General features: G+C 41.4%; 1 protein-coding gene and 1 non-coding gene across 3 annotated transcripts in view; one reads left to right on the top strand and one right to left on the bottom strand.

Annotated features, from left to right (window-relative positions):
- Positions 1-2,526: 2,526 nt before the first annotated feature.
- The window catches only part of RPF2 (ribosome production factor 2 homolog), a 43,034-nt gene continuing 22,168 nt past the window's right edge, over positions 2,527-23,392 (bottom strand). For both annotated transcript variants that reach the window (XM_055261504.2, XM_055261523.2), the window contains exons 7-10: positions 18,970-19,069; positions 11,191-11,293; positions 4,299-4,443; positions 2,527-3,233 (exon numbers count right to left, since the gene is read on the bottom strand). In XM_055261504.2, coding sequence (XP_055117479.1) covers positions 3,054-3,233; positions 4,299-4,443; positions 11,191-11,293; positions 18,970-19,069 — 528 coding nt within the window. In that variant the 3' untranslated portion in view covers positions 2,527-3,053. The remainder of the gene's footprint in view (positions 3,234-4,298; positions 4,444-11,190; positions 11,294-18,969; positions 19,070-23,392) is intronic.
- On the top strand, positions 18,733-18,839 carry LOC129477539 (U6 spliceosomal RNA). The gene has a single exon (XR_008655745.1). It is a non-coding gene; the product is annotated as a U6 spliceosomal RNA (small nuclear RNA).

The following is a 23,392-nucleotide window of genomic DNA, read 5'->3' as shown; positions in this document are numbered from 1 at the left end:
TTAAGTAGCTAAACATATAAAGGAAAAGAAGGAGAGATCATGTAAGTAGCTAATCAGATAAATGAAAACTGACTTGAAGTTTTTTTTTTTTTTTTAGATGGAATCTCGCGCTGTCGCCCAGGTTGGAGTGCAGTGGCGCGATCTCGGCTCACTGCAAGCTCCGCCTCCCGGGTTCACGCCATTCTCCTGCCTCAGCCTCTCCGAGTAGCTGGGACTACAGGCGCCCACCAACACGCCCGGCTAATTTTTTGTATTTTTAGTAGAGACGGGGTTTCACCGTGGTCTCGATCTCCTGACCTCGTGATCCGCCCGCCTCGGCCTCCCAAAGTGCTGGGATTACAAGCGTGAGCCACAGCGCCCAGCCGAAGTTAAGTTTTATTCTCCCTTTCTTTTCTTGAATTGAGTAATAACATCTCTACTTTGGATTATGTTCAATAACCAAGAAAACAAACAGCACTTAGGTTTAAAATAAAACAAAAAAAGAAACCCAAATTCCATGAAATAATAGCTTGGTAATAGTATTAATATTCCAGAAAAAATATAAGAAGTTTGGTATTTAAAAGAAAACAAATAACCAAACTGCTTTCCTCATCTACCAAAATCCAACATTAACTAAAACTTAAAACAGGCAATTTACCATCTCCATTGAAAGGAATACATAGTCTCCAATTTATATATGTTGTATTCTAAAGTAAGGACAGCTGAAAATCAAGATGTGCTCTCCACAAAAAGTGATATAAATGGCAGCTCAAGAGTTCCAGATGGTACAACACTACAAGGTGTTCTCCACAAAAAGTCTTTGTTAGACTTCAATAATACTATTTGGTACTTCTATCAGCAAATAGGAAGCATTCCAATACTTATTAGATCCTCTACCATCAGACACAGAAATTACCTAGAAAATAGAAATGTACTGCCAAATCTCAAACAAGAGGGCTACTGATTAAAACAAACAAAAACACCCTTAAGACATCTCACATACATACAGAAAACATGTCCGTCTTTGGGTTAAGATTGGCTGATTTTCCAGTAGTGCTGGGGTAGGTCTTCCTGATAGAGGGGTCCAGGCATGGCAGGGTCCCATAAGCGGCTGGTGAGGAGGACCCACTGCTTTGCCTCCTACCAGTGAGGAGCGAGGCTTTGGGGAAGGACTATGCATCCATCACTCCTGATGTTCTTTTCATGGCTCCCCTTCTCAGCTATTGTCCATCTACCTCCAGATGGCAGCAAATGACTTATTTTAGCCCCTTCTTCTCATTTAGATAAAAAGTGCAAATGTCTGATTCAGATACAAGACTGTATGGTCTTTGGTTAAATGTATAATCAAACAAGTATAAATGATACCAGCTCCTTCATTTTTCTGGCAAGAGGAGAGTAACAGCTATCTGGAGAGGACTAGGGAAAGCTAAGGAATGGATTCACAAGAGAAGGGAAAGGGGAGAAGGTAAAGCTGAGGCTCGAACTTTTGCTTAGTGCCAGCATTGTTGATCTGTAGCTGAGCAAGCTTACATAAATGCATGTATACACAGGCATGGAGCTCTCTAACATGGAACTGAAGTGAAACCCTGTCTCTACAAAAAATTAGCCAGGCATGGTGGCATGTGCATGTAATCCCAGCTACTCAGGAGGCTGAGGCAGAAGAATCGCTTGAACCTGGGAGGTGGAGGTTGCAGTGAACTGAAATCGCGCCTGAGCAACAGAGCGAGACTCTGTCTCAAAAAACAACAACAAAAACAAAAGCACTGGTACTTCATGTAACAAATTATGATTTGCATATGTCTGTACTTTTACAACATAACTGCCACTTGTATAAAGGAGATTCTTTGTCAAGGACTGAATCAAGGAACTTAACACCCTATTCTGGAAAAACCAGTATGCAATACTAGTAGGAGGAAGTAGAAAGCTTCTGTTTTCCTAGGCACAAGGCCTGTCTTCAAGAAACTTTCAAAACAATTAGTTAGGCTTTGGCTGGCTTCCACACCATCTGCAAACCCCCAGGGCCTTCATGCAACCTTTAGCTACCTAGTGCTACCCAATACCCTAAAGTGCTCTGCACCTTAAAACTCACCTGTTTTCTCCTTTTCCATTTCTGCCCCTATCAAAACTTCCTTTCTGCCAGGTGCAGTGGACTAACATCTGTAGTTCCAGCTGCTCAGGAAGGTGAGGTGGGAGGATCACTTGAGCCCAGGAATTTGAGTCCAGCCTGGGCAACACAGCAAGACCTCATTGCTTTAAAAAAAAAAAAAAAAAAAAAAGTAGGGCTCAGTGGCTCATGCCTGTAATCCCAGCTACGTAGGAGGCTCAGGCGGGAGGATTACTTGAGCCCAGGAGTTCAGGGCTGCAGTTAGCTGTGATTGTGCCACTGCACTCCACCCTAGGTGACAGAACAAGACCCCATGTCTTAAAAACCAACCAACCAAAAAACACAGGCTTCCTCTCAGAGAAGCGGGGTGGGCTCTACTTAGTAGCAATGTCTCTTAAAACAATCAACAGTAGCGTAATGTATCAATAATCAGATAGCAGACATCCCTCTCAGAGATCTATATATTTTCAGCCACAAAGCTTAAAATCTCAAATGTCAACTAGTAGGATTTCAGGCAAAATAAAAGAAAAGTAGAAAATAAAAATCAGAATGTAGATCCATGTTGGGAGAGGAGATTAACTTTCCAGGTAATTCATATGGAGAGTGTCTACACAGCTCCTGCAGGTCATTTCTGCTTCCTGTGGCTTTCTTTAGCTAAGGCCAGAAATTCAAAAAAATCCCAATGGTTATGGAGATCCCTCCTCACCCACCCATCCACCCAATGAAAAAGAAGAATTTGTGGAGGGCAGTGGATATCACAAGAGAAAATGGCACACCAGGGTGTAATGTCTCAAATAAAAGGCTTATTTTACACTTAATACTAGTATATTACTGTTCATAATAATATATCGTAAAATTATCATGTTATAAAAATATATAATAAGATCTTATAAGAAACTCTGAATGGATTGACGCTTGATAATTCTTTTAAGTAGAACACAATGAAACAGTAGTGGCTGGCTAAGTTCCATCAATTTTTTTTAATTCTTTTTGACTTTTTCTCCTGGTCTTCTGTTATCCTTTCTGCAGGTCGCTTCTTCAACCCCTTCATTTTCCTCGTTTGTAGTTTGCTTAGGTCTTGCTTTTGCATATGAATCCTTCCATAAGTTGCACCAAAAGTATCATGGGAAATATTTTTCTTCTTCTTTGGCTACGACAAAATAATACGTATATATTTAATGGCCTTCTACTATAACGAGCCAGTAAAAACCTAGTCTGTAACAACTATCTTAGTAGCAATTTCCATTAGTGCCTGCCCCTTCGTGAGAGTATATAGCCCTATACACTTTTCTTCTCAAACTTAAGTGTGCATACAAATCACTTGGGATCTTGATAAAATACAGATCCTAATTCAGTATGTCTAGGGTAGGGCCTGATATTCTGCACAATTCCCAGGTAAACTGTCAGGCCGCACTTTGAAAAACAAAACTATAAACTACACTAACCACTGTCACACATCAAGAAAATATCCTGTGTTTAGCTTAAGGAGTTGTGACTATCGTTTCAATTTCTATTGGCATTTTAGAGATTACATTCCTTCTTGTCTTTTAAAACTACTTAAAAAGTCAAAACACATTTTATGCACATATGGTTTACATACCCTGTACTCTAAATCCTCAGTCTTTACAGTGTACCAAACAACTCTTTCTTTTGCTGAAAACAGCAGTCTTGACTATCAGAAGGCACTTAGCCAAACCTCATGTCTGGGTTTTGCAACTCTTTTTTTTATTATCCCTTATTGTTGGCTTATTTGGTTCTGTCTCCTTTTCCTGGCTCTGTGAGTCCTAGTTTAATCTATTGTATTGATCTCTTTATGTATGTCGTTGTCTTTTTTTTTGTCTGGCTCTGTCACCCAGGCTGGAGTGCAGTGGCGTGATCTCTGCTCACTGCAAGCTCCGCCTCTCTGGTTCACGCCATTCTCCTGCCTCAGCCTCCCAAGTAGCTGGGACTACAGGCGCCCGCCACCACGCCCAGCTGATTTTTTGTATTTTTCATAGAGACAGGGTTTCACCGTGTTAGCCAGGATGGTCTTGATCTCCTGACCTTGTGATCCACCTACCTCGGCCTCCCAAAGTGCTGGGATTACAGGCATTGAGCCACCGCGTCTGGCCTATCCTTGTCTTTTAATATAATATGCCACAAATTCTTTTTGGAAAGAAAAAGGATTAAAGTAGAAAATACAAATAAATATGGCACCAAGCTCTAACTCATATACCTTGAGAGCTTTTGGCATTTTCATAGATAATTTATAAAGGTCATCTGATGCCAGGTGTGTCCTCCTCAGAACCAGATTCAATGAGGGTCCCATCTCTTCCAATTCAATCCGTGGTGTTCTGCAACCAGATTTCTTCAACAGCAATCTTTAGGAAATAGGTAAAAAGAAATGTTGCTTTGACTTTCATAAAAGTCCTCTCCAAATATTTTTTGTTCAGGGGATTTACAATTCCATTAAATGATATAAAATGTTCAGAAAGACTTACTTAAATACTTCATACTATTCAAGCCAAGTGTATCCTTTGGTTCACTTTTTCTTTTATAAATTTTTTTTTTTTTTTTTGAGACAGAGTCTCGCTCTGTCACCCAGGCTGTAGTGCAGTGGTGCGATCTTGGCTCACTGCAAGCTCTGCCTCCCAGGTTCACGCCATTCTCCTGCCTCAGCCTCCCGAGTAGCTGGGACTACAGGCGCCTGCCACCACACCTGGCTAATTTTTTGTATTTTTAGTAGAGATGGGGTTTCACCGTGTTAGCCTGGATGGTCTCGATCTCCTGATCTCATGATCCATCCACCTCGGCCTCCCAAAGTGCTGGGATTACAGGCATGAGCCACCATGCCCAGCTTTTTTTTATAAGTCTTTTATCCCTTTTTGAGCTAAAGGGTCACACGAATATCAAATTAAAAAAATTTTTTTCCCTTTGAGGTCAAGGGCAGTTTGCTTATTTTTAAAAATCAGAAATAAAATTATACAATATTACTGAGAAACAGCCAAGTGAGATACAAAATTATTCTCAGAAATGAAATAAAATCCTTTGATTTGACTTCTTCATCTTACTCATAGATTTATGTATGTATAAAAGTAATTTTAATTGGCTTTTTCTTTGAAACAGTATGTTTATACAATTAACAAGTTCTTATCTAAGACTGTAGGAGCTAAACCAACCCATTCAGAATCACCTTTTCCTCATAGCACACACATTTACTAACTTCCTTACATTGAAGTGAATTTTAAAATCTTAAAATAACAAAACCACAACTTTCTGAATACCCTACGTCTAAACAGCTCTGGATCTGGAAACACTGGTGGAGGGGAACTGGGGAATACAGGCAGGATAAAGTGATGGTGGAGCAGCCAGGCGCGGTGGCTCACCATGTAGTCCCAGCACTTTGGGAGGCTAAGGCAGGCAGATCACCTGAGGTCAGGAGCTCCAGACCAGCTGGCCAACATGGTGAAACCTCATTTCTACTAAAGACACAAAAAATTAGCCGGGTATGGTGGCGCATGCCTGTAGTCCCAGCTACTCGGGAGGCTGAGGCAGGATAATCGCTTAAACCCGCAAAGCGGAGGTTGCAGTGAGCCGAGATGGCCCCACTGCACTCCAGTCTGGGAGACAGGGTGAGACTCCGTCTCAAAAACAAACAAAAAAAGAAATCAGGGACATGTATTTTAATTTTCAACTAAAATTTTTTCTTCCACTTAAAAGTGCTAATTTTCAGCTAGTTAGAAAACTTGTCAATTCAAAACAGCACATGGCATATCTGATAGATTCAAATCACCCAAGTACTACTATACACTGCCAAAAGCACCTTTTAATTAACTGAAGTACCTTTTAATTAACTAAAAATAATTTTTAAAATTGATTTATAATAGATGTACATAGTTTCAGGGTGCATATAATAATTTAATATTGTGCCTTTTTATTCACACAAGTGTCCTAATGAATTAATTTTTTGAGTGGTACATAAAATTAAGATTTCCAAATAACTATGTATAATTACCTATGTTGCTATTTCATTAAAGAATTAAGTACAATGTCATACTTATCTGTGTAGATGATCTGATCTTAATCATTTCAGTGAGTATGTTTACTGGAAGATCAAACTGATTTAAGGAAATACTCTCTAGCTTTTAGTTATCTGCAAACAGAACCCAGTTCTTTCTCTCTCAGATGGGCTCAAGCTGGTAGATATGCTAACTGGTAATTTCTACTATTTTTAAATATTATTTGCCTATTTCTTGAGGAAGAGTGACATTACTACTAATGTTCAAATTGTAATTTCCTCATTTTTCTCCCTCTCGTACACTTCTGTGGCTGAAAGTCTGTTTTCATTAAGTAAACTCCTCTATTAGAATGTTGTGTTTGCTTTTTAAAGTATGCTAACACTTTGTTTTGCATATTTTCCCCCCATAAGGCCTAACCATTGTGCAAAGGCACATGTGGCATTACTAACGATTTTGTTTCATATTAATGGCTCTGACCCTATAGTGAATAAAATTTCCCGAGGGATGTAAATAGTCACTCACATATAAGAATAATTACTATAGGATGTATAGGAACAGTGGTCAATAACACTATGATTTATTCACCCAAAAGATCATGTTAAAGGTTATATTAATATAATTTCCTGTTTAGAGTTCCTTTCATCCAAAACGCTCAAAACCATTTTATAAGCCTCATTAATCTTCACAAATAAAGTGTGTGAATATTAAATATTACCATTTTCAAATTGCATAAGGGCTAATTTGCAGTGAGAGAGAGGGAAAGGGTTCCACAGTATAGCTAGCCCAAAGAATGCCTGGGGAGCTGAGTTAAGTCAGACATACTTTCTGGTATATGCCCATTTATGAGTACCTCTTTACTCTTATAAAGCAGTACTGTCAATCTTAGGGGGACCTCAGAATTATCTAAATGGTATTGCTATAGTTTGCAGAGGAAGAAACAAAGACCCTGAGAAGTGGTGACCTGCCCATGTCACGTGGCTGAGCCCAGCTCAGAGCCAGGTTAGTAGGCTCAGAGGTGATGCTGAATCTCTGGACCACCCCCTTCCTCCCATCCTCAATGCTCCCCAAGTGTGGCACAGCCTCTGGAAGCTAAGCTGATCCACATGTTTAGTGATTCTTTCAAGTAGCAGCTCACTCTCAATCACTGTCCATTTTCTATTTCAAATTAATAGCTAACAAGTATTACAAGGCACATATGGAACATCTAGTGATCAAAATTACATACTAGGGTCTCTGATTTTAAAAATTTAAACTTTTTTTTCATTATGAAAGATGTCATGCTAGTGTAAAGGTGATTCTAGCAATCAGATTTTTGGTGGATCTATGTATTATAGTTACACTGCTAGTTTTTTATTTTTGTTTTTATTTTTATTTTTTGAGACAGAGTCTTGCTCTGTCACCAGGCTGGAGTGCTATGGCACAATCTAGGCTTGCTGCAATCTCCGACTCCATGGTTCAAGCAATTCTCCTGCCTTGGCCTCCTGAATAGCTGGGATTACAGGCATGCGCCACCATGTCCAGCTAATTTTTTGTATTTTTAGTATAGATGATGTTTCACCGTGTTGGCCAGGATGGTCTTCATCTCCTGGCCTCGTGATCTGCCCACCTCGGTCTCCCAAAGTGCTGCTGGGATTACAGGGATGAGCCACTGCGCCCGGCCTTACTGCTAGTTTATTCTTTTTTTTTTTTTTTTTTTTGAGATGGAGTCTCACTGTCAGCTAGGCTGGAGTGCAGTGGTGCGATCTTGGCTCACTGCAACCTCTACCTCCCAGGCTCTCCTGCATCAGCTTCCTGAGTAGCTGGGATTACAGGTGCACACCATGTTGCCCGGCTAATTTTTGTGTTTTTAGTAGAGACGGGGTTTCACCATGTTGGCCACGCTGGTCTCAAACTCCTGACCTCAGGTGATCCACCCATCTTGGCCTCCCAAAGAACTGGATTACAGGCATGAGCCACCACGCTGAGCCAGTTTATTCCTGTTCTAAAGTCTGACTTGATAATTCTCTATTTTATTTTATTTTCTCTGTATCTTTCTTTACAAATAAATCCTTTTCACTAAATACAAGTGAATACTTTCTGTGAAACCGTTCAACACAGAAGAGTTTTAGGCTACTGTTATTCATTTCTTACTCTCAACGATTTTTTATCGTTATATTTTTATCTCCCTTGTATCCCAGAGGGCATACATACCCACCTGAGGCAGGAGAATCGCTTGAATGAGGGAGGCAGAGGTTGCAGTGAGCTGAGATTATGCCACTGCACTCCAGCCTGGGCAACAGCAAGATCCTGTCTCAAAAAAAGAAGTGTTCCAGGTCGGGCATGGTGGCTTATGCCTGTAATCTCAGCACTTTGGGAGGCCAAGGCGGGTGGATCACAAGGTCAGGAGATCGAGACCATCCTGACTAACATGATGAAACCCCCGTCTCTACTAAAAATACAAAAACAAAATTAGCCAGGCGTGGTCGCGGGTGCCAGTAGTTCCAGCTACTTGGGAGGCTGAGGCAGGAAAATGGCGTGAACCCGGGAGGCTGTAGTGAGCTGAGATTGCATCACCGCACTCCAGCCTGGGCAACAGAGCAAGACTCTGTCTAAAACAAAAAAAAAAAAAAAAAAAAAAAAGAAAAGAAAGGTGTTCCAGATTTCTGTTTTTTTCAGAGTTTGAAATACTTGCATACGTATAATGAGATATCTTGGGGATGAGACCCAAGTCTAAACACAAAATTCATTTATGTTTCATATACAGTTTATACACATAGCCTGAAGGTAATTTTATACAATTTTTATTTTATTATTTTATGTCTGAGATGGAGTTTCACTCTTGTTGCCCACGCTGGAGTGCAATGGCATGATCTCGGCTCACTGCAACCTCTGTCTCCCCGGTTCAAGCAATTCTCCAGCCTCAGCCTCCCAAGTAGCTAGGATTATAGGTGCCCACCACCATGCCTGACTAATTTTTGTATTTTTAGTAGAGACGGTGTTATGCCACGTTGGCCAGGCTGGTCTGGAACTCCTGACCTCAGGTGATCCACCCGCCTCAACCTCCCATGTGCTAGGATTACAGGTGTCTAGCCAACATAAGTTGTTTTTTTTTTTTTTTCCAGACAGTCTCACTCTGTCGCCTAGGCTGGAGTGCAGTGGCACGATCTCAGCTCATTGCAACCTCTGCCTCCCAAGCTGAAGCAATTCTTGTGCCACAGCTGCCCAAGTAGCTGGGATTATAGGCGTGTGGCCCAGGCTCAAGTAATTCTCATGCCACAGCCTCCCAAGTAGCTGGGATTACAGGCGTGCGCCGCCATACCCAGCTAATTTTTGTATTTTTTAATAGAGACAGGGTTTCTCCATGTTGGCCAGGGTGGTCTTGAACTCCTCACCTCAAGTGATCCGCCCACTCTCTGCAACCTCTGCGCCCTGGGCTCAATTGTCCTGCCTCAGCCTCCTAAGTAGCTAGGAGGACAGGCCTGTGCCACCATGTCCAGCTAATTTTTGTATTTTTAGTAGAGATGGGTTTTGCTGTGTTGGCCAGGCTGCTCTTGAACTCCTGGCCTTGAGCAATCCACCCACCTCGGCCTCCCAAAGTTCTGGGATTACAGGCGTGAGCCACCATGTCCATCCTGAATACTTTTTTATATTAGTGATTTTTCATCTTTTATTTCTTGTTCTCTAAATAACAGTCATCTACTGTATAGTGTAATACATACTTAGAAGCCCCCAAATCACATATGGAAACTCAAACAGGAGACTTAAGGGGCTTTCGATCTTAACCAGCTAAAAATTACTATAAAGTCTCTAATTACACCTTATGATCACTGGGTATTTTACTGCATTTTGCCTTATTATTTTATTTTTAGTGAGAGGAAAATAGAAAAACAGAAGCGGTGGTATTAATCATATGGAGAAAAAGAACTAAGTGTCTCTGATTGAATACAGTTGAGCCCAAGATGGAAATTATTAGCTAAGAGGTGAATATTTAAGTTTCATTTGGACATTCATAGGACATAAAGCTGGTCAGTCATGTATTTTCATTGTGAAGGAAAACAAAATAAAAACCATGTACGAAATGCTAGATACAAATGGTTGGACAAACAACACCACTGTACAGAAGACACTGTCAACACCAAGCTGTCAGCTCTCAGGCTGCAATGCCAGCCACACCATAGCTCAAAATGTACAGCAAAGTCTAAATTCAATGTACAGAGAAAGGCAATTTGTGGGAGTCAGTGTATTCTTTAGGAAACTGTGGGCTCTGTCAGCCAGTACCAACGCCTTAAAAAGAGAAGTCACACACTTATCTCAAGAACCACAATTACAGCATGTCATTAACTCTTTAATAAACATAGAATCTGCTTAAGAGTTTTTTTTTTTTTTCTGAGACAGGGCTCTCACTTTGTTGCCCAGGCTGGAGTGCAGTGGCACAATCATGGCTCACTGCAACTTCCACCTCCCAGGTTCAAGCGATTTTTGTGCCTCAGCCTTCTGAGCAGCTGGAACTACAGGCATGTGCCACCATGCTGGGCTAATTTTTCTGTTTTTTTTTTAGTAGAGATGGGGTTTCATCATGTTGGCCAGGCTGGTCTTGAACTCCCGGCCTCAAGTGATCTGCCTGCCTCAGCCTCCCAAAGTGCTGGGATTACAAGTGTGAGCCACCATGCTCGGCCTGCTTAAGATTTATATTTATATTGTGGTAGGGGTAGAAGGCCTAGGCTAGAGAGACAGAGTGAAATGAATCTAGCCACTGAATCTTCTTATTCCTTTTAGACTCAATTATTTAGACTTAGGGTTTTGAGATTTGCTTTGGCTGGCCAAGGATTTGTGGCTTAGTGCTGTAAATCCAACCAAGAACAATAAAGAGATGCTGCATAAAGCTAGGAAGGGTTGGTGCACCTGGCTCAGTGACAGTGCAGCATCAGATGCTTTGGGGCACTAGAAAAGCAGGGTTTCAGAGGCAAAGGACTGAGGATCAGCACAGAGCTGCTGCCACTGCTATCCTGCCAACTCTCCAAAAAACCTTTTGGCCAGATACCAATTCTAAGTTTGGGCTCTATAAAACAGTCACACAGTTTTAAACACTAACCCTGAGGATTAAGAAAATATGTGAAGAAATGCACTTACTTATAGCTTCGAAAGTAAATCTTCCCATTCAGTGCAGTGAAGTGCAGAACATACTCTAATCCAGCCAGGCGGATATTTGATACTGTGGGGCCTCTGAAGAAATCTAAAAGCACATATTAAATTATTAACAAAACAAAACAAATACTTGCAAAATTCAGTTACAAAGAACTGCACTCTAAACAGTTTTGCTCCAATACTTATCTAAAAAGGCACAAAAAATGATTCCTGAAAAAGGTCTGAAGGTCCCACCCCTTAAAGCATTTAATCTCATGACTTTATTTTGGTATTCAGTTCACTGAGACATTTAATGTTTCAGTTTTGAAGTTCTTCCTCTGAGTCAGCTCAGCATCAAAAAATCATATCCATTGAAAATATTAACTTTTAAAAACTGTAAATCAAAGCATAAAATTTTAATCTACTGGTAGATGAAGATAGCAAATTTCTATAAAAATGGCTGTTCAAACTGACTATTAAAATCAAATTAGCCTTAATTTTTTTTTTTTCTATGAGGGAGGCCAACAAGAAAAAAATTCTAATAAGAAATCTTGATTATATGAGTAAAGGATAAGAAACTTTATAAACTGTTAATGCCAGAAAAGAACCTTGGATATCAGTGATAGGCGTTTTTCTCACAAAGTGGTAATCATATCACCGGCGGCACATGAGAGCATTTTAATGATACAAAGCCAGATATAATTTACTACATATTTATTTTATCCTGTACCATTCTCCATTTACAATAGGGACATAAAGTTTTCTTTTAAAAAGAGTAGTCAGCCAGGCACAGTGGCTCATGCCTGTAATCCCAGCAATTTGGGAGACTGAGCTGGGCGAATTGCTTAAGCTCAGGAGTTTGAGGCCAGCCTGGTGAAACCTCATCTCCACTAAAAGTATAAAAAATTAGCCAGGTGGTAGTCCCAGCTACTGAAGAGGCTAAGGTGGGAGGATCGCTGATCACACCACTGGACTCCAGTGAGAATGACAGAGCAAAACTCTGTCTCAAACAATAACATAAGAAGAGGAGTCAATTAAAAGAAAATCTCCAGTGAACTGCACGTTAAGGATACTACACGGACTTGGCTATGAAAGAAGTTTGGAAAACAAGTGTGATACCTTAATTTTGCAGCTGAGAAAATGGAACCTCAAGGAGGCTAAATGGAAATTCATGAATAACATTTGGCTAAGATAAAAGTTCTATATAAAAGTTTATCCAAGTTTGCTTAGGAAGAACTGCCCAAGGCAGGTGATGTAGTAACTAGGAAATTCTATTCTAGTCCCATTCTGTAGCCACCTAGTATTTTCCTTCCTGCTTCCCATTAGCCCATAAGATGCAGATTATCTCCATGTGCACAGATGTACACATCTTTTGTTGTCTGCTTTTCCTTTCTTGTGCTTAACCAAAAGAAAATCACAGGCCAGGCGCAGTGGCTCATGCCTGTAATCCCAGCACTTTGGGAGGCCGAGGCGAGCAGATCACGAGGTCAGGAGATCGAGACCATCCTGGCTAACACGGTGAAACCCCGTCTCTACTAAAACTACAAAAAATTAGCCGGGTGTAGTGGCACGTGCCTGTAGTCCTAGCTACTTGGGAGGCTGAGGCAGGAGAATCACTTGAACCTGGGAGGCGGAGATTGCAGTGAGCCGAGATCGCGCCACTGTACTCCAGCCTGGGCGACAGTGCGAGACTCAGTCTCGAAAAAAAAAAAAAACCCAAAAAAACAAAAAACACAGCATTAATGTGTATAAAACAAACACAAGTGGGCAGGCACATTTATACACCACCCTTCTCTACTCCCCCAAACAAGAAAAAAAAAAAAACCTAATGAACATTTTTAATTTAAAACAAGTACATATATTACATATATTTATACGTATATTACCTAGAGATGGGGGTCTCACTATGTTGCCCAGGCTAGTTTCGAACTAGACTTAAGCACTCCTCCTGCCTTGGTCTCTCAAAAGTGCTAGGATTACAGGCATGAGCCACCGCGCCTGGCCTGGGACATTTTTATAAAACAAGTTTGTACTTTTCAAGATATTTTAATCCAAATATCATAATAAAGAGCTTTCCCATGATTTTGCCAAAGCCTGACTCTCCTTCAGTGGCCAAGTTAATAAAGCCCGCTCATTGGTGTGGCATTACCGAAGTCAGAGTAGTTCTGGGGAACGAAATATGTACATTCCAGTCTGCTCTGAAACAACTTCCATAATGCAAAATTTTCAAGACATCTGTGCTTTGGGAGAAAACTTTAGGAACACAATAAGCACACGGAAAAGTACTCTTTATTAAGTCAAAATTTCTAAGACTATGCATATAAAAGGATTTTCAGTCTGTATCCAATAGTTCTAAGTAGTCATCCTTTTATTACAACATTTTATCTTAACTGCCAAACTGAAATTTCACTGAAGTTTGCAAATCATCAAGGTAACACAAACAAGTAATGAATGAAAATGGGAGGGCATTAACGGTAGTACTTAGTAACCGAAAAGCAAATAAGTCTAACAGCATGGTATTTTTCTGGCTAGAACACAACAGAGTATTGTTTACACATGAATACCATTGGCAAGAATCCATTCACTTAATAAATTGTACCAGAGCACCTATTATGCAAAATGATAAATGACATATAGCATCTTTCTATCAGGGGCCCTGCATTCTAGGTAGATATGAATACATACAAACAACTGCAACTTAAAGTAGCACATTAAAAGGAGAGCAGTATAAACCATGCTGGAAGTTCTGAGGAGAGATCTAGTTGGGAAAGATCTCATGCAAGTGGTATATACACTGTTAGGATTTTGACCAAGAAGTATGATAAATAACTTTATGAACCTGATAAGCTAAAGTATAATAATACTGTACAAATAAAAGCATGGCCGGGCTCAGTGGCTCATGCCTGTAATCCCAGCACTTTGGGAGGCCAAGATGAGTGGATCACCTGAGGCCAGGAGCTCGAGACCAGCCTAGCGAACATGCCGAAACCCCGTCTCTACAAAAAATACAAAAATTATCCAGGCGTGGTGGCGAATGCCTGTAATCCCAGCTACTCAGGAGGCTGGGGCAGAAGAATCGCTTGAACAGCTGATGTGGAGGTTGCAGTGAGCTGAGATTGCACCATTGCACTCCAGCCTGGGTGACAGAGTGAGACTCCATCTCAAAAAATAAACAAATAAGAAATAAAAGCATGTACTTTGGAGAGACCTAAGTTCAAAACTTTAATATGCCACTTGGTAAATGCATGAGCTTAGAAAAGCTACTCACCTGTCCAGGCCTCAGTTTTCTCAATTGTATAATGAAAATCAGAATTAAAAATTCCTCTACTCCAAATTGTTTGAAAAACCACGTATATAATATGCCACCATTTAAGAAGGGAAGAATAGGCCAGGCACATTGGCTCACACCTCCAACTTTGGGAGGCTGAGGCTGGAGGGCTGCTTGAGCCTAGGACTCTGAGACCAGCCCAAGCAATGTAGCAAGACCTCATGTCTACAAGAAATAAAAAAAATTAGCTGGGCGTGGTGACGTGTACCTGTGGTCCCAGCTACTGAGGGGAATGAGGTAGGAGGATCGCTTGAGACCAGAAAGTCGAGGCTACAATGAGCCATGATCACGCCACTGCACTCCAGCCTGGGCAACAGAGTGAGACCCTGTCTCAAAAAAAAAAAAAAAAAAAAAGATGTAAACAAATTCAGAATGAACAAAATGGGTATCTTGCATGAAAAAAAGTTAACTTTTCTTTTTGGTCAATTAAGGAAAAAAAAAAAAGGAACTTCCTAAACGAAAGCCCTTCGTACATTTCTTGCTCCCTACTGATATTTCCTTTGAACACACAACATAAACCAAAGAGCAGTTGTTTTACTTCATATTTATACTGAAAACTCAACTTCCCTTGGTGCCCTACAGTCTAAATCTGCTCCTCTTCTACCTTTCTGCTTCTGTCCAGATTGCTTTTTGGTTTTCACTCGCTTCCCCTCATCACTGCATTAAGTGATCATTCCTGCCATCTAGTGGAAGCACAAAATAATGAGAAGGTGGGGCTTATTAAAATACAAAAAACATTTAAACAAATGCAAACAAAAGCTCTCTGTGTTGCAACAAATTGTAAGTATCTGCCTCACTGACAATAAACAATTATATGGGAGACCTAGGGGAAAGAGAAAAAGGCAGAAAATCTAGGTCAATGGAGTACAAGTAATGGAAATCTTAGCTGAAAATCTGGCTGATATTTTGGCTGGAAAAATAACCTTGACCAGACACAGTGGATCACGCCTATAATCTCAGCACTTTGGGGATGCCAGGGCAGGCAGATCACTGGAAGTCAAGAGTTCAAGACCAGCCTGGCCAACATGGTGAAACCCAGTCTTTACAAAAAATATAAAAAATTAGCCGGGTGTGGTGGCATGCACCTGTGGTCCCAGGTACTAAGGAGGCTAAGGCAAGAGAATTGCTTGACCCTCGGAGGTGGAGGTTGCAGTGAGCTGATTGTGCCAGGGTGACAGAGTGAGACTATGTCTCAAAAAAAAGAAAGCAAAGAAAGAAAGAAAAATACCCTTGATAATTTGGGATATATAATATTGAGAGAAGGAAATATTAGTCATTGTCTTTCATGTATGAATTTAATTCATGGAAAATATGGATAAGAACCTATAAAGATTCTAGAAGGGATCATGGGAATGTTTACCACAGGCAAGATGGACAGTAGGGGAAGAAAAGCTCAGGCTTTGGAAGCATTGGGTTTCAACTTGGCCTTACCTACTTAATAGCTCTCATTTAACTTCTCAGAGCCCCTGTTTGTTTTCCCATCTGTGAAATGGGAATGTCATCGAACTCAAGAACTTTTGTAAAGATTAAACAGATAATACTGGTTCTTGGTTTCTTTTTTAAAAAGTAGCTATTACTAATAAGGGAAATAAATTCTAAAAATTATAATCCCAAGAATGGGTGACAGGTTTTTTTCCCCTAAAAATTATAATCCTGACAATAAAGACCATAAATAATCCCAAAAAGGAAAAATGAAAGCAATGTGTTTGTCACAGTTTTTTTGGTGGGTTCAGATTTGTAAAGCATGTGCATACAACTTAATTTTATATGCCATCAATTTTTCAAAAGTGATCTAGGGCAAAGTATATAAAAATTTAAAACAAGGGTAACAAAAAGTATAGCATAAGCTTGTAAGCATGGTGCAAGAAAAGCTCAAATGGAATAAAGTAGACAATGCCACTGAGCATCAGATGGAGGCCTCGCAGCTGTCAACACTAAGGTGAAATAGGACCATAAAGGACTGCTGCTTTGAGAGTAACACTGTCCTGTGCAGGAAAAGCTGAATCTCTCAATCCCCATGAGGGAAAAGAAGCAAAAAATTCAGTAAGAAGATTTTCTTAAATTAGAGAGAGCTAGGTGTAGTGGTTCATGCCTGTAATCTCACCACTTTGGAAAGCTGAGGCAGGTGGATTGCTTGAGCTCAGGAGTTTGAGACCAGCCTGGGCAATATAGGGAGACCCCCATCTCTACAAAAAATTAAAATAAAAATTAGCTGGGCATGGTGTGAACCTGTAGTCCCAACTGCTCAGGAGGTAGAGGACTGCTTGAGCCCAAGAGGTCGAGGCTGCAGTAAGACGTGATCACACCAGTACACTCCAGCCTGGGTGACAGAGCAAGATGCTGTCTCAAAAAAAAAAAAAAAAAAAAAAAAAAAAAAAAAATTGAGAGACAGACCCAAGACCCTTTAAATTAGTACCAATCTCTTGGAATATTACTTTCCAGAGTTATAAAAGAGCTGGCAAATATAATTGCAGAATGCTAAGTATTAATAACCTTTTAAAAATCATGGAGGCTGGGTGTGGGGGCTCACACCTGTAATCCCAGCACTCTGAGGGGCTGAAATGGGAGGATTGCTTAAGCCCTGAAATTCAAGACCAGCCTGGGTAACACAGTGAGACCCCATCTTACAAAAAATTTTAAAAATTAGTCAGGCATAGTGGCATGTGCCTATGGTCCCCGCTACTTGAGCCCGGGAGGTTGAAGCTGCAGTGAGCCATGATTGAGCTACTGCACTCCAGCCCGGGCATCAGAGCACGACTTGCCTCATAAAGGAGAAAAAAATAGAAAAGGATGTAGTCCTTACATTCATTACACAAATCATTAAGAACTAGCATAGTTCGCTAGGTGTGGGTTATCTGTAGAACAACCTCACAAGGTTCTTGTTAGAAGGAAGCAGTGTATATGAACTGTCTACTATATGCCTGACACTTACCATGATAATGGTAATGAAGTAAAAATGAGCCTGTCGCAGTGGCTCATGCCTGTAATCCCAGCATTTTGGGAGGCCAAGGAGGGTGGATCGCCTGAAGTCAGGAGTTCAAGAACAGCCTGGCCAACATGGCAAAACCCCGTCTCTATTAAAAATAAAAAAAAAAAAAATTAGGCCGGGAGCGGTGGCTCACGCTTGTAATCCCAGCACTTTGCGAGGCCGAGGCGGGCGGATCACGAGGTCAGGAGATCAAGACCATCCTGGCTAACACAGTGAAACTCCATCTCTACTAAAAATATAAAAATTAGGCTGGGCGCTGTGGCTCACGCCTGTAATCCCAGCACTCTGGGAGGCTGAGGCGGGTGGATCACGAGGTCAGGAGATCGAGACCATCCTGGCTAACATAGTGAAACCCCGTCTCTACTAAAAATTACAAAAAATTAGCCGGGTGCAGTGGCGGGCGCCTGTAGTCCCAGCTACTCGGGAGGCTGAGGCAGGAGAATAGTGTGAACCAGGGAGGCGGAGTTTGCAGTGAGCTGAGATCACGCCACTGCACTCCAGCCTGGGTGACAGAGTGAGACTCCGTCTCAAAAAAAAAAAAAAAAATTAGCCAGCATGGTGGTGGGCACCTATAATCCCAGCTACTTGGGAGGCTGAGGCAGGAGAATCGCTTGAACTCGGGAGGTGGAGGTTGCAGTGAGGCGAGATCACACCATTGCACTCCAGCCTGGGCAAAAGAGCAAGACTCCACCTTTAAAAAAAAAAAAAAAAGCAGCCAAGAAGGTCACTGAGGGCTTCCTGGAAAAGAAACTTGATGATCTGACACTTAAATGAATAGTAGAAACTGGATAAATAAGAGTAATACCAGAATAGACAATAGAAATGTGAATAATAGATTGGCAATAAACCCTTTCTAATGGAAAAAAGAAGGAAATAGGAGATCAAGAAGGCCAAGTTACATTGGCTATATATTGTGAAAGGCCTTGTATATTCAACTCAGAAAACTAATTAAGGTTTTTGAGTTGGAAGTCGGTGATACATACAATCTTGAAATTTTAATCCCTCAACTTTCTAAATTCAATTTTAAATGACGCTAGGAATGACAGGAGATGGGTGCAGGAATTTTATGAAACACTATACAAATAATACCTAAGTTACTAACACATCCAGAAATAATCATCTACACAGTACATCAGCCGCTTTAACTCTCCCGAGATGCTTAGGTGCTTTCCTACTGCTGGTAAGGGTAAAAAAAAAGAGAAAGGTCCAAAAAAAGGAGGAAAACGAAGTTGTGCTCACTTTGGCAGCGCATATACTAAAACTGGAACCATACAGAGAAGATTAGCATGGTCCCTGCGCAAGGATGGCATGCAAATTTGTGAAGCACTCCATTATTTTAAGTATATAAATATTATTTTTAAAATAAGAGAAAAAAGAAGTTACAAACCTAAAGTAGCAAAGTGCCACCAATGAGTCTGAGACTGCCTTCCTGAGCTACCCTGAAGATAATAAATACTAAAATACTTACCAATAAGAAGACTTTTTAGTCTTCTATAATCTTCTGTTACATCAAAATCATCACCAGCAAATATTAGCATGGGTTTTGTTCCCTCAGGACATTTACCGTTCTAAAAAAAAAATGCAATTATATAATTACCAAAGTCTAAACTGTTTATATATTGATTTTATTTTTTATTTTTATTTTTATTTTTTTTGAGATGGAGTCTCACTCTGCCATCCAGGCTGGAGTGCAGTGGCACAATCTCAGCTCACTGCAACCTCCACCTCCCAGGTTCAAGCGATTCTCCTGCCTCAGCCTCCCAAGTAGCTGGGACTACAGGTGCACGCCACCATGCCCGGCTAATTTTTTTGTATTTTTCGTACAGACTGGGTTTCATCATGCTGGTTAGGCTGGTCTCAAACTCCTCACCTCAAATGATCCACCCGCCTCGGCCTCCCAAAGTTCTGGGATTACAGGTGAGAGCCACTGTGCCTGGCCTATACTGATTTTAAAGTAGTCAATACTTTACACTAATTTGTTTTCACATTTTATTAAATGTTCTAAAACTATGTCTGTGAATACTGATATTAGAGGTAAAAACAGAAGTGGGATTTTTTTTTTTTTTTTTTTTTTTTTAAAGAGACAGGGTCTCACTGTGTTGCCTAGGCTGGACTCAAACTCTTGGGCTCAAGGCATCCTCCAAGTAGCTGGGACTACAGGTGCGGGTCTGGCTAAGATGACATTTTTAAGCTTCTAGACTTCTATACTAAAAAAAAAAAAAAAAAAAAAAAAAAAAAAAAAAAAAAAAATTCTTTGTCCCATTCATTTACATTACCAAATAAAAGATGGCAAAAGAATGATGTAAAGGGCTTAACATTAGTCTATGCAAAGAATAAAATTAAAAGTTACTCTTGCAAAAGGAAAACAAAACATAACACAACACAACCAACCAAGCAACCAAAATAGACTTCTGATGGCCAGCATCCCTGAATCAAAATAAATTTAAGGCCAGGTGTGATGGCTCACTTTGGGTGATAGAGCGAGATGCCATCTCAATTTAAAAAAAAAATGAAGGCTATAGGCTAGGTGTGGCGGCTTACACTTGCACTCCCAGCACTTTAGGAGGCCAAGATGGGCAGATCGCTTGAGCCCAGGAGTTTGAGACCAGCCTGGGAAACATGGTCTCTATAATCCCAGCACTTTGGGAGGCCAAAGCAGGAAGACGGCTTGAAGCCAGGAGTGAGTTCAACACCAGCCTGGGCAACACAGTGAGACCTCATCTCTAGAAAAACCTTTTTTTTTTTTTTTGAGACGGACTTTCACTCTTGCTGCCCAGGCTGGAGTGCAATGGCGCTATCTCGGCTCACCGCAACCTCCACCTCTCAAGTAGCTGGGACTACAGGCATGTGCCATCACACCTGGCTAATTTTGTATTTTTAGTAGAGATGGGGTTTCTCCATGTTGGTCAGGCTGGTCTTGAACTCCCGACCTCAGGTGATCTGCCTGCCTTGGGCTCCCAAAGTGGTGGGATTACGGGCATGAGCCACCGCACCTGGCCAAAAAAAACTTTCAAAAATTAGCTGGGCATGCTGGTGAGTGCCCATGGTCCCAGCCACTCGGAATGTGAGGTAGGAGGATCGCTTGAGCCCAGAAGGTGGAGGCTGCAGTGAGCCATGATCGTGCCACCATACTCCAGCCTGGGTGACAGAGTGAGACCTTGTCTCATGAATAAATAAGTTTAATTATAATTTATTTGTACCACTGTGCCTTTCCTACTATATCCTATAAAAAGTATTTTAAAATGAAGGCTATGGGCTGGGCACAGTGGTTCACACCTGTAATCCCAGCACTTTCAGAGGCAGAGACGGGCTGATCACTTGAGGTCAGGAGTTTGAGACCAGCCTGGCCAACATGGTGAAACCCTGTCTCTACTAAAAATGTAAAAAATCAGCTGGGCGTGGTGGTACACGCCTATAGTCCCAGCTACTCCAGAGGCTGAGGCAGGAGAATCGCTTGAACCCAAGAGACAGAGGTTGTAGTGAGCCGAGACTGTACACCATTGCACTCTAGCTTGGGTGATAGAGCAAGAAGCCATCTCAATTAAAAAAAAAAAACGAAGGCTATAGGCTAGGTGTGGTGGCTTACACTTGTAATCCTAGCACTTAGGAGGCCAAGATGGGCAGATCGCTTGAGCCCAGGAGTTTGAGACCAGCCTGGGAAACACGGTCTCTACAAAAAAAATACAAAACAGGCTGGGCACCGTGACTCACCCTTATAATCCCAGCACTTTGGGAGGCCAAGGCAGGCGCATCACTTGAGGTCAGGAGTTTGAGACCAGTCTGGCCAACATGGCGAAACCCTGTCTCTACTGAAAACCATGAAAAGTAGCCAGCTGCAGTGGCGTGTGCCTGTAGTCCCAGCTACTTGAGGCTGAAACAGGAAAATCGCTTGAACCTGGGAGGTGGAGGTTGCAGTGAGCTGAGCTAGCGCCACAGCACTCCAGCCTGGGCGACAGAGACCCCGTCTCAAAAAAACAACAACAAACAAACAAAATACAAAACAATTAGCCAGGCGTGGTGGTGCACATCTATGGTCCCAGCTACTTGGGAGGCTGGGGTGGAAGGATCACCTGAGCCCGGGGAAATTCAGGCTGCCATGAGCCGTGCTCATGCCACTATACTCCAGCCTGGGATACAGAGTAAGACCCTCAAAAAAATAAATAAATAAAAATAAAATGAAGGCTAAATTAAACTACCAACTGGACATTCACATGAGAAGCAATATAATTTTACATAAGCTATAGAAAGTACAGGCCAATTCTCATCAGCAGTGTTGAAACTCTTACTATAAAAAATATTTTCACCAGTTGTAGATTTTCTATACCAAATAGAATGTGATGTGATTAAAAAGAGGATTTAGAAGCCACCAAAGAGGAAAAAATGAAATAGTAAAAATTCTTTAACTGGATGAGTAATTTACAGAGGAAGGTGAATGACTGTTGGTCTGAGCTTCCTATAAATTCTCTGTTCTGACCAAACATCAAGAACTATCCAAAATCCAGCAACAAAACAAAACAAACAAACAAAAAAACAGTACAAAAACAAAACACCTTCTGCTCTAGGACCAGAGGTCACCTGTTGCTTTGCTGCTCACCATGACCACTCTTGTTGACATTCTCTACTTCCAAACCCAGAACCTTAATGGTCTATACTTAGGAGATGGAGATGTGCCTAACATCTGTCTGTCTGATAGAGAAACTGAAAGGATGTTCCAGATCTAACAAGTCTTCCATGCTCCAGCCATGCCAGTCTGACCCTAGGTCTATAGGGTCTATTTAGGTGTACAGAAGGGAACAAAAAGCACAGCATCATCAACAACAACTTTTGGTTTTCAAACCATCCTGACCACAATGCATAGTAATAAAAAAAAAATAACTTGAAGTTGTCACCCAGTGTACACGTCATACAAATACAAATAAAAGTTATGTGAAACAATACTTGGCCGGGCGTGGTGGCTCACACCTGTAATCCCAGCACTTTGGGAGGCTGATGTGGGTAGATCACTTGAGGTGAGGAGTTTGAGACCAACCTGGCCAACATGGTGAAACCCTGACTCTACTAAAACTACAAAAATTAGCCAGGCGTGGTGGCTCATGCCTGTAATCCCAGCTACTTGGGAGGCTGAGGCAAGACAATCGCTTGAACCTTGGGGTGGAGGTTTCAGTGAGCTGAGATAGCACCACTGCACTCCAGACTGGGCAACAAAGCAAGACCCTGTCTCCAAAAAAAAAACCCCAATACTTAATACATACAACACCGATATTTTTTACTCTATTCCATTTTTTAAAAATACTAGTCACAGCTGGGCACAGTGGCTAACACCTCTAATCCTAGCACTCTGGGAGGCCGAGGTGGGTGGCTCACAAGGTCAGGAGTTTGAGACCAGCCTGGCCAACATAGTGAAACTCCGTCTCTACTAAAAATACAAAAAATTAGCTGGGTATGGTGGTGTGCGCCTGTAATCACAGCTACTTAGGAGGCTGAGGCAGGAGAATCTCATGAACCCGGGAGGCGGAGGTTGCAGTGAGCCGAGATCACACCATTGCACTCCAGCCTGGGCAACAAGAGCGAAACTCTGTCGGTGGGGGAGACATGAGGCCTCACTCTGTTATCCAGGCTAGAGTGCAGTGGAGCAATCATAGCTCACAGCAACCTTAAACTCCTGGGCTCAAGCAATCCTCTCACCTCAGCCTCTCAAGTAGATAAGACTACAGGCACATGCCACCAAGCAAGGCTAATTTTAAAAAAATTTTTGTAGAGATGGGGTCTCACTATATTGTCCAGGCTAGTCTGACTTCATTGAATATAATCATCCTTTGACGTATGGCCATCTTGAGGAAACAGGCTCCTAGAACACTCACTCAATTTCCTGGTAGAGTCTAATATTAAAT

The sequence above is a fragment of the Symphalangus syndactylus genome, chromosome 2, assembly GCF_028878055.3.
Source record: "Symphalangus syndactylus isolate Jambi chromosome 2, NHGRI_mSymSyn1-v2.1_pri, whole genome shotgun sequence".
NCBI classification, from domain to species: Eukaryota; Metazoa; Chordata; class Mammalia; order Primates; family Hylobatidae; genus Symphalangus; species Symphalangus syndactylus.
The sequence above is the reverse complement of the archived record's forward strand: the minus strand, read 5'-3'. Positions and strand labels throughout refer to the sequence as shown.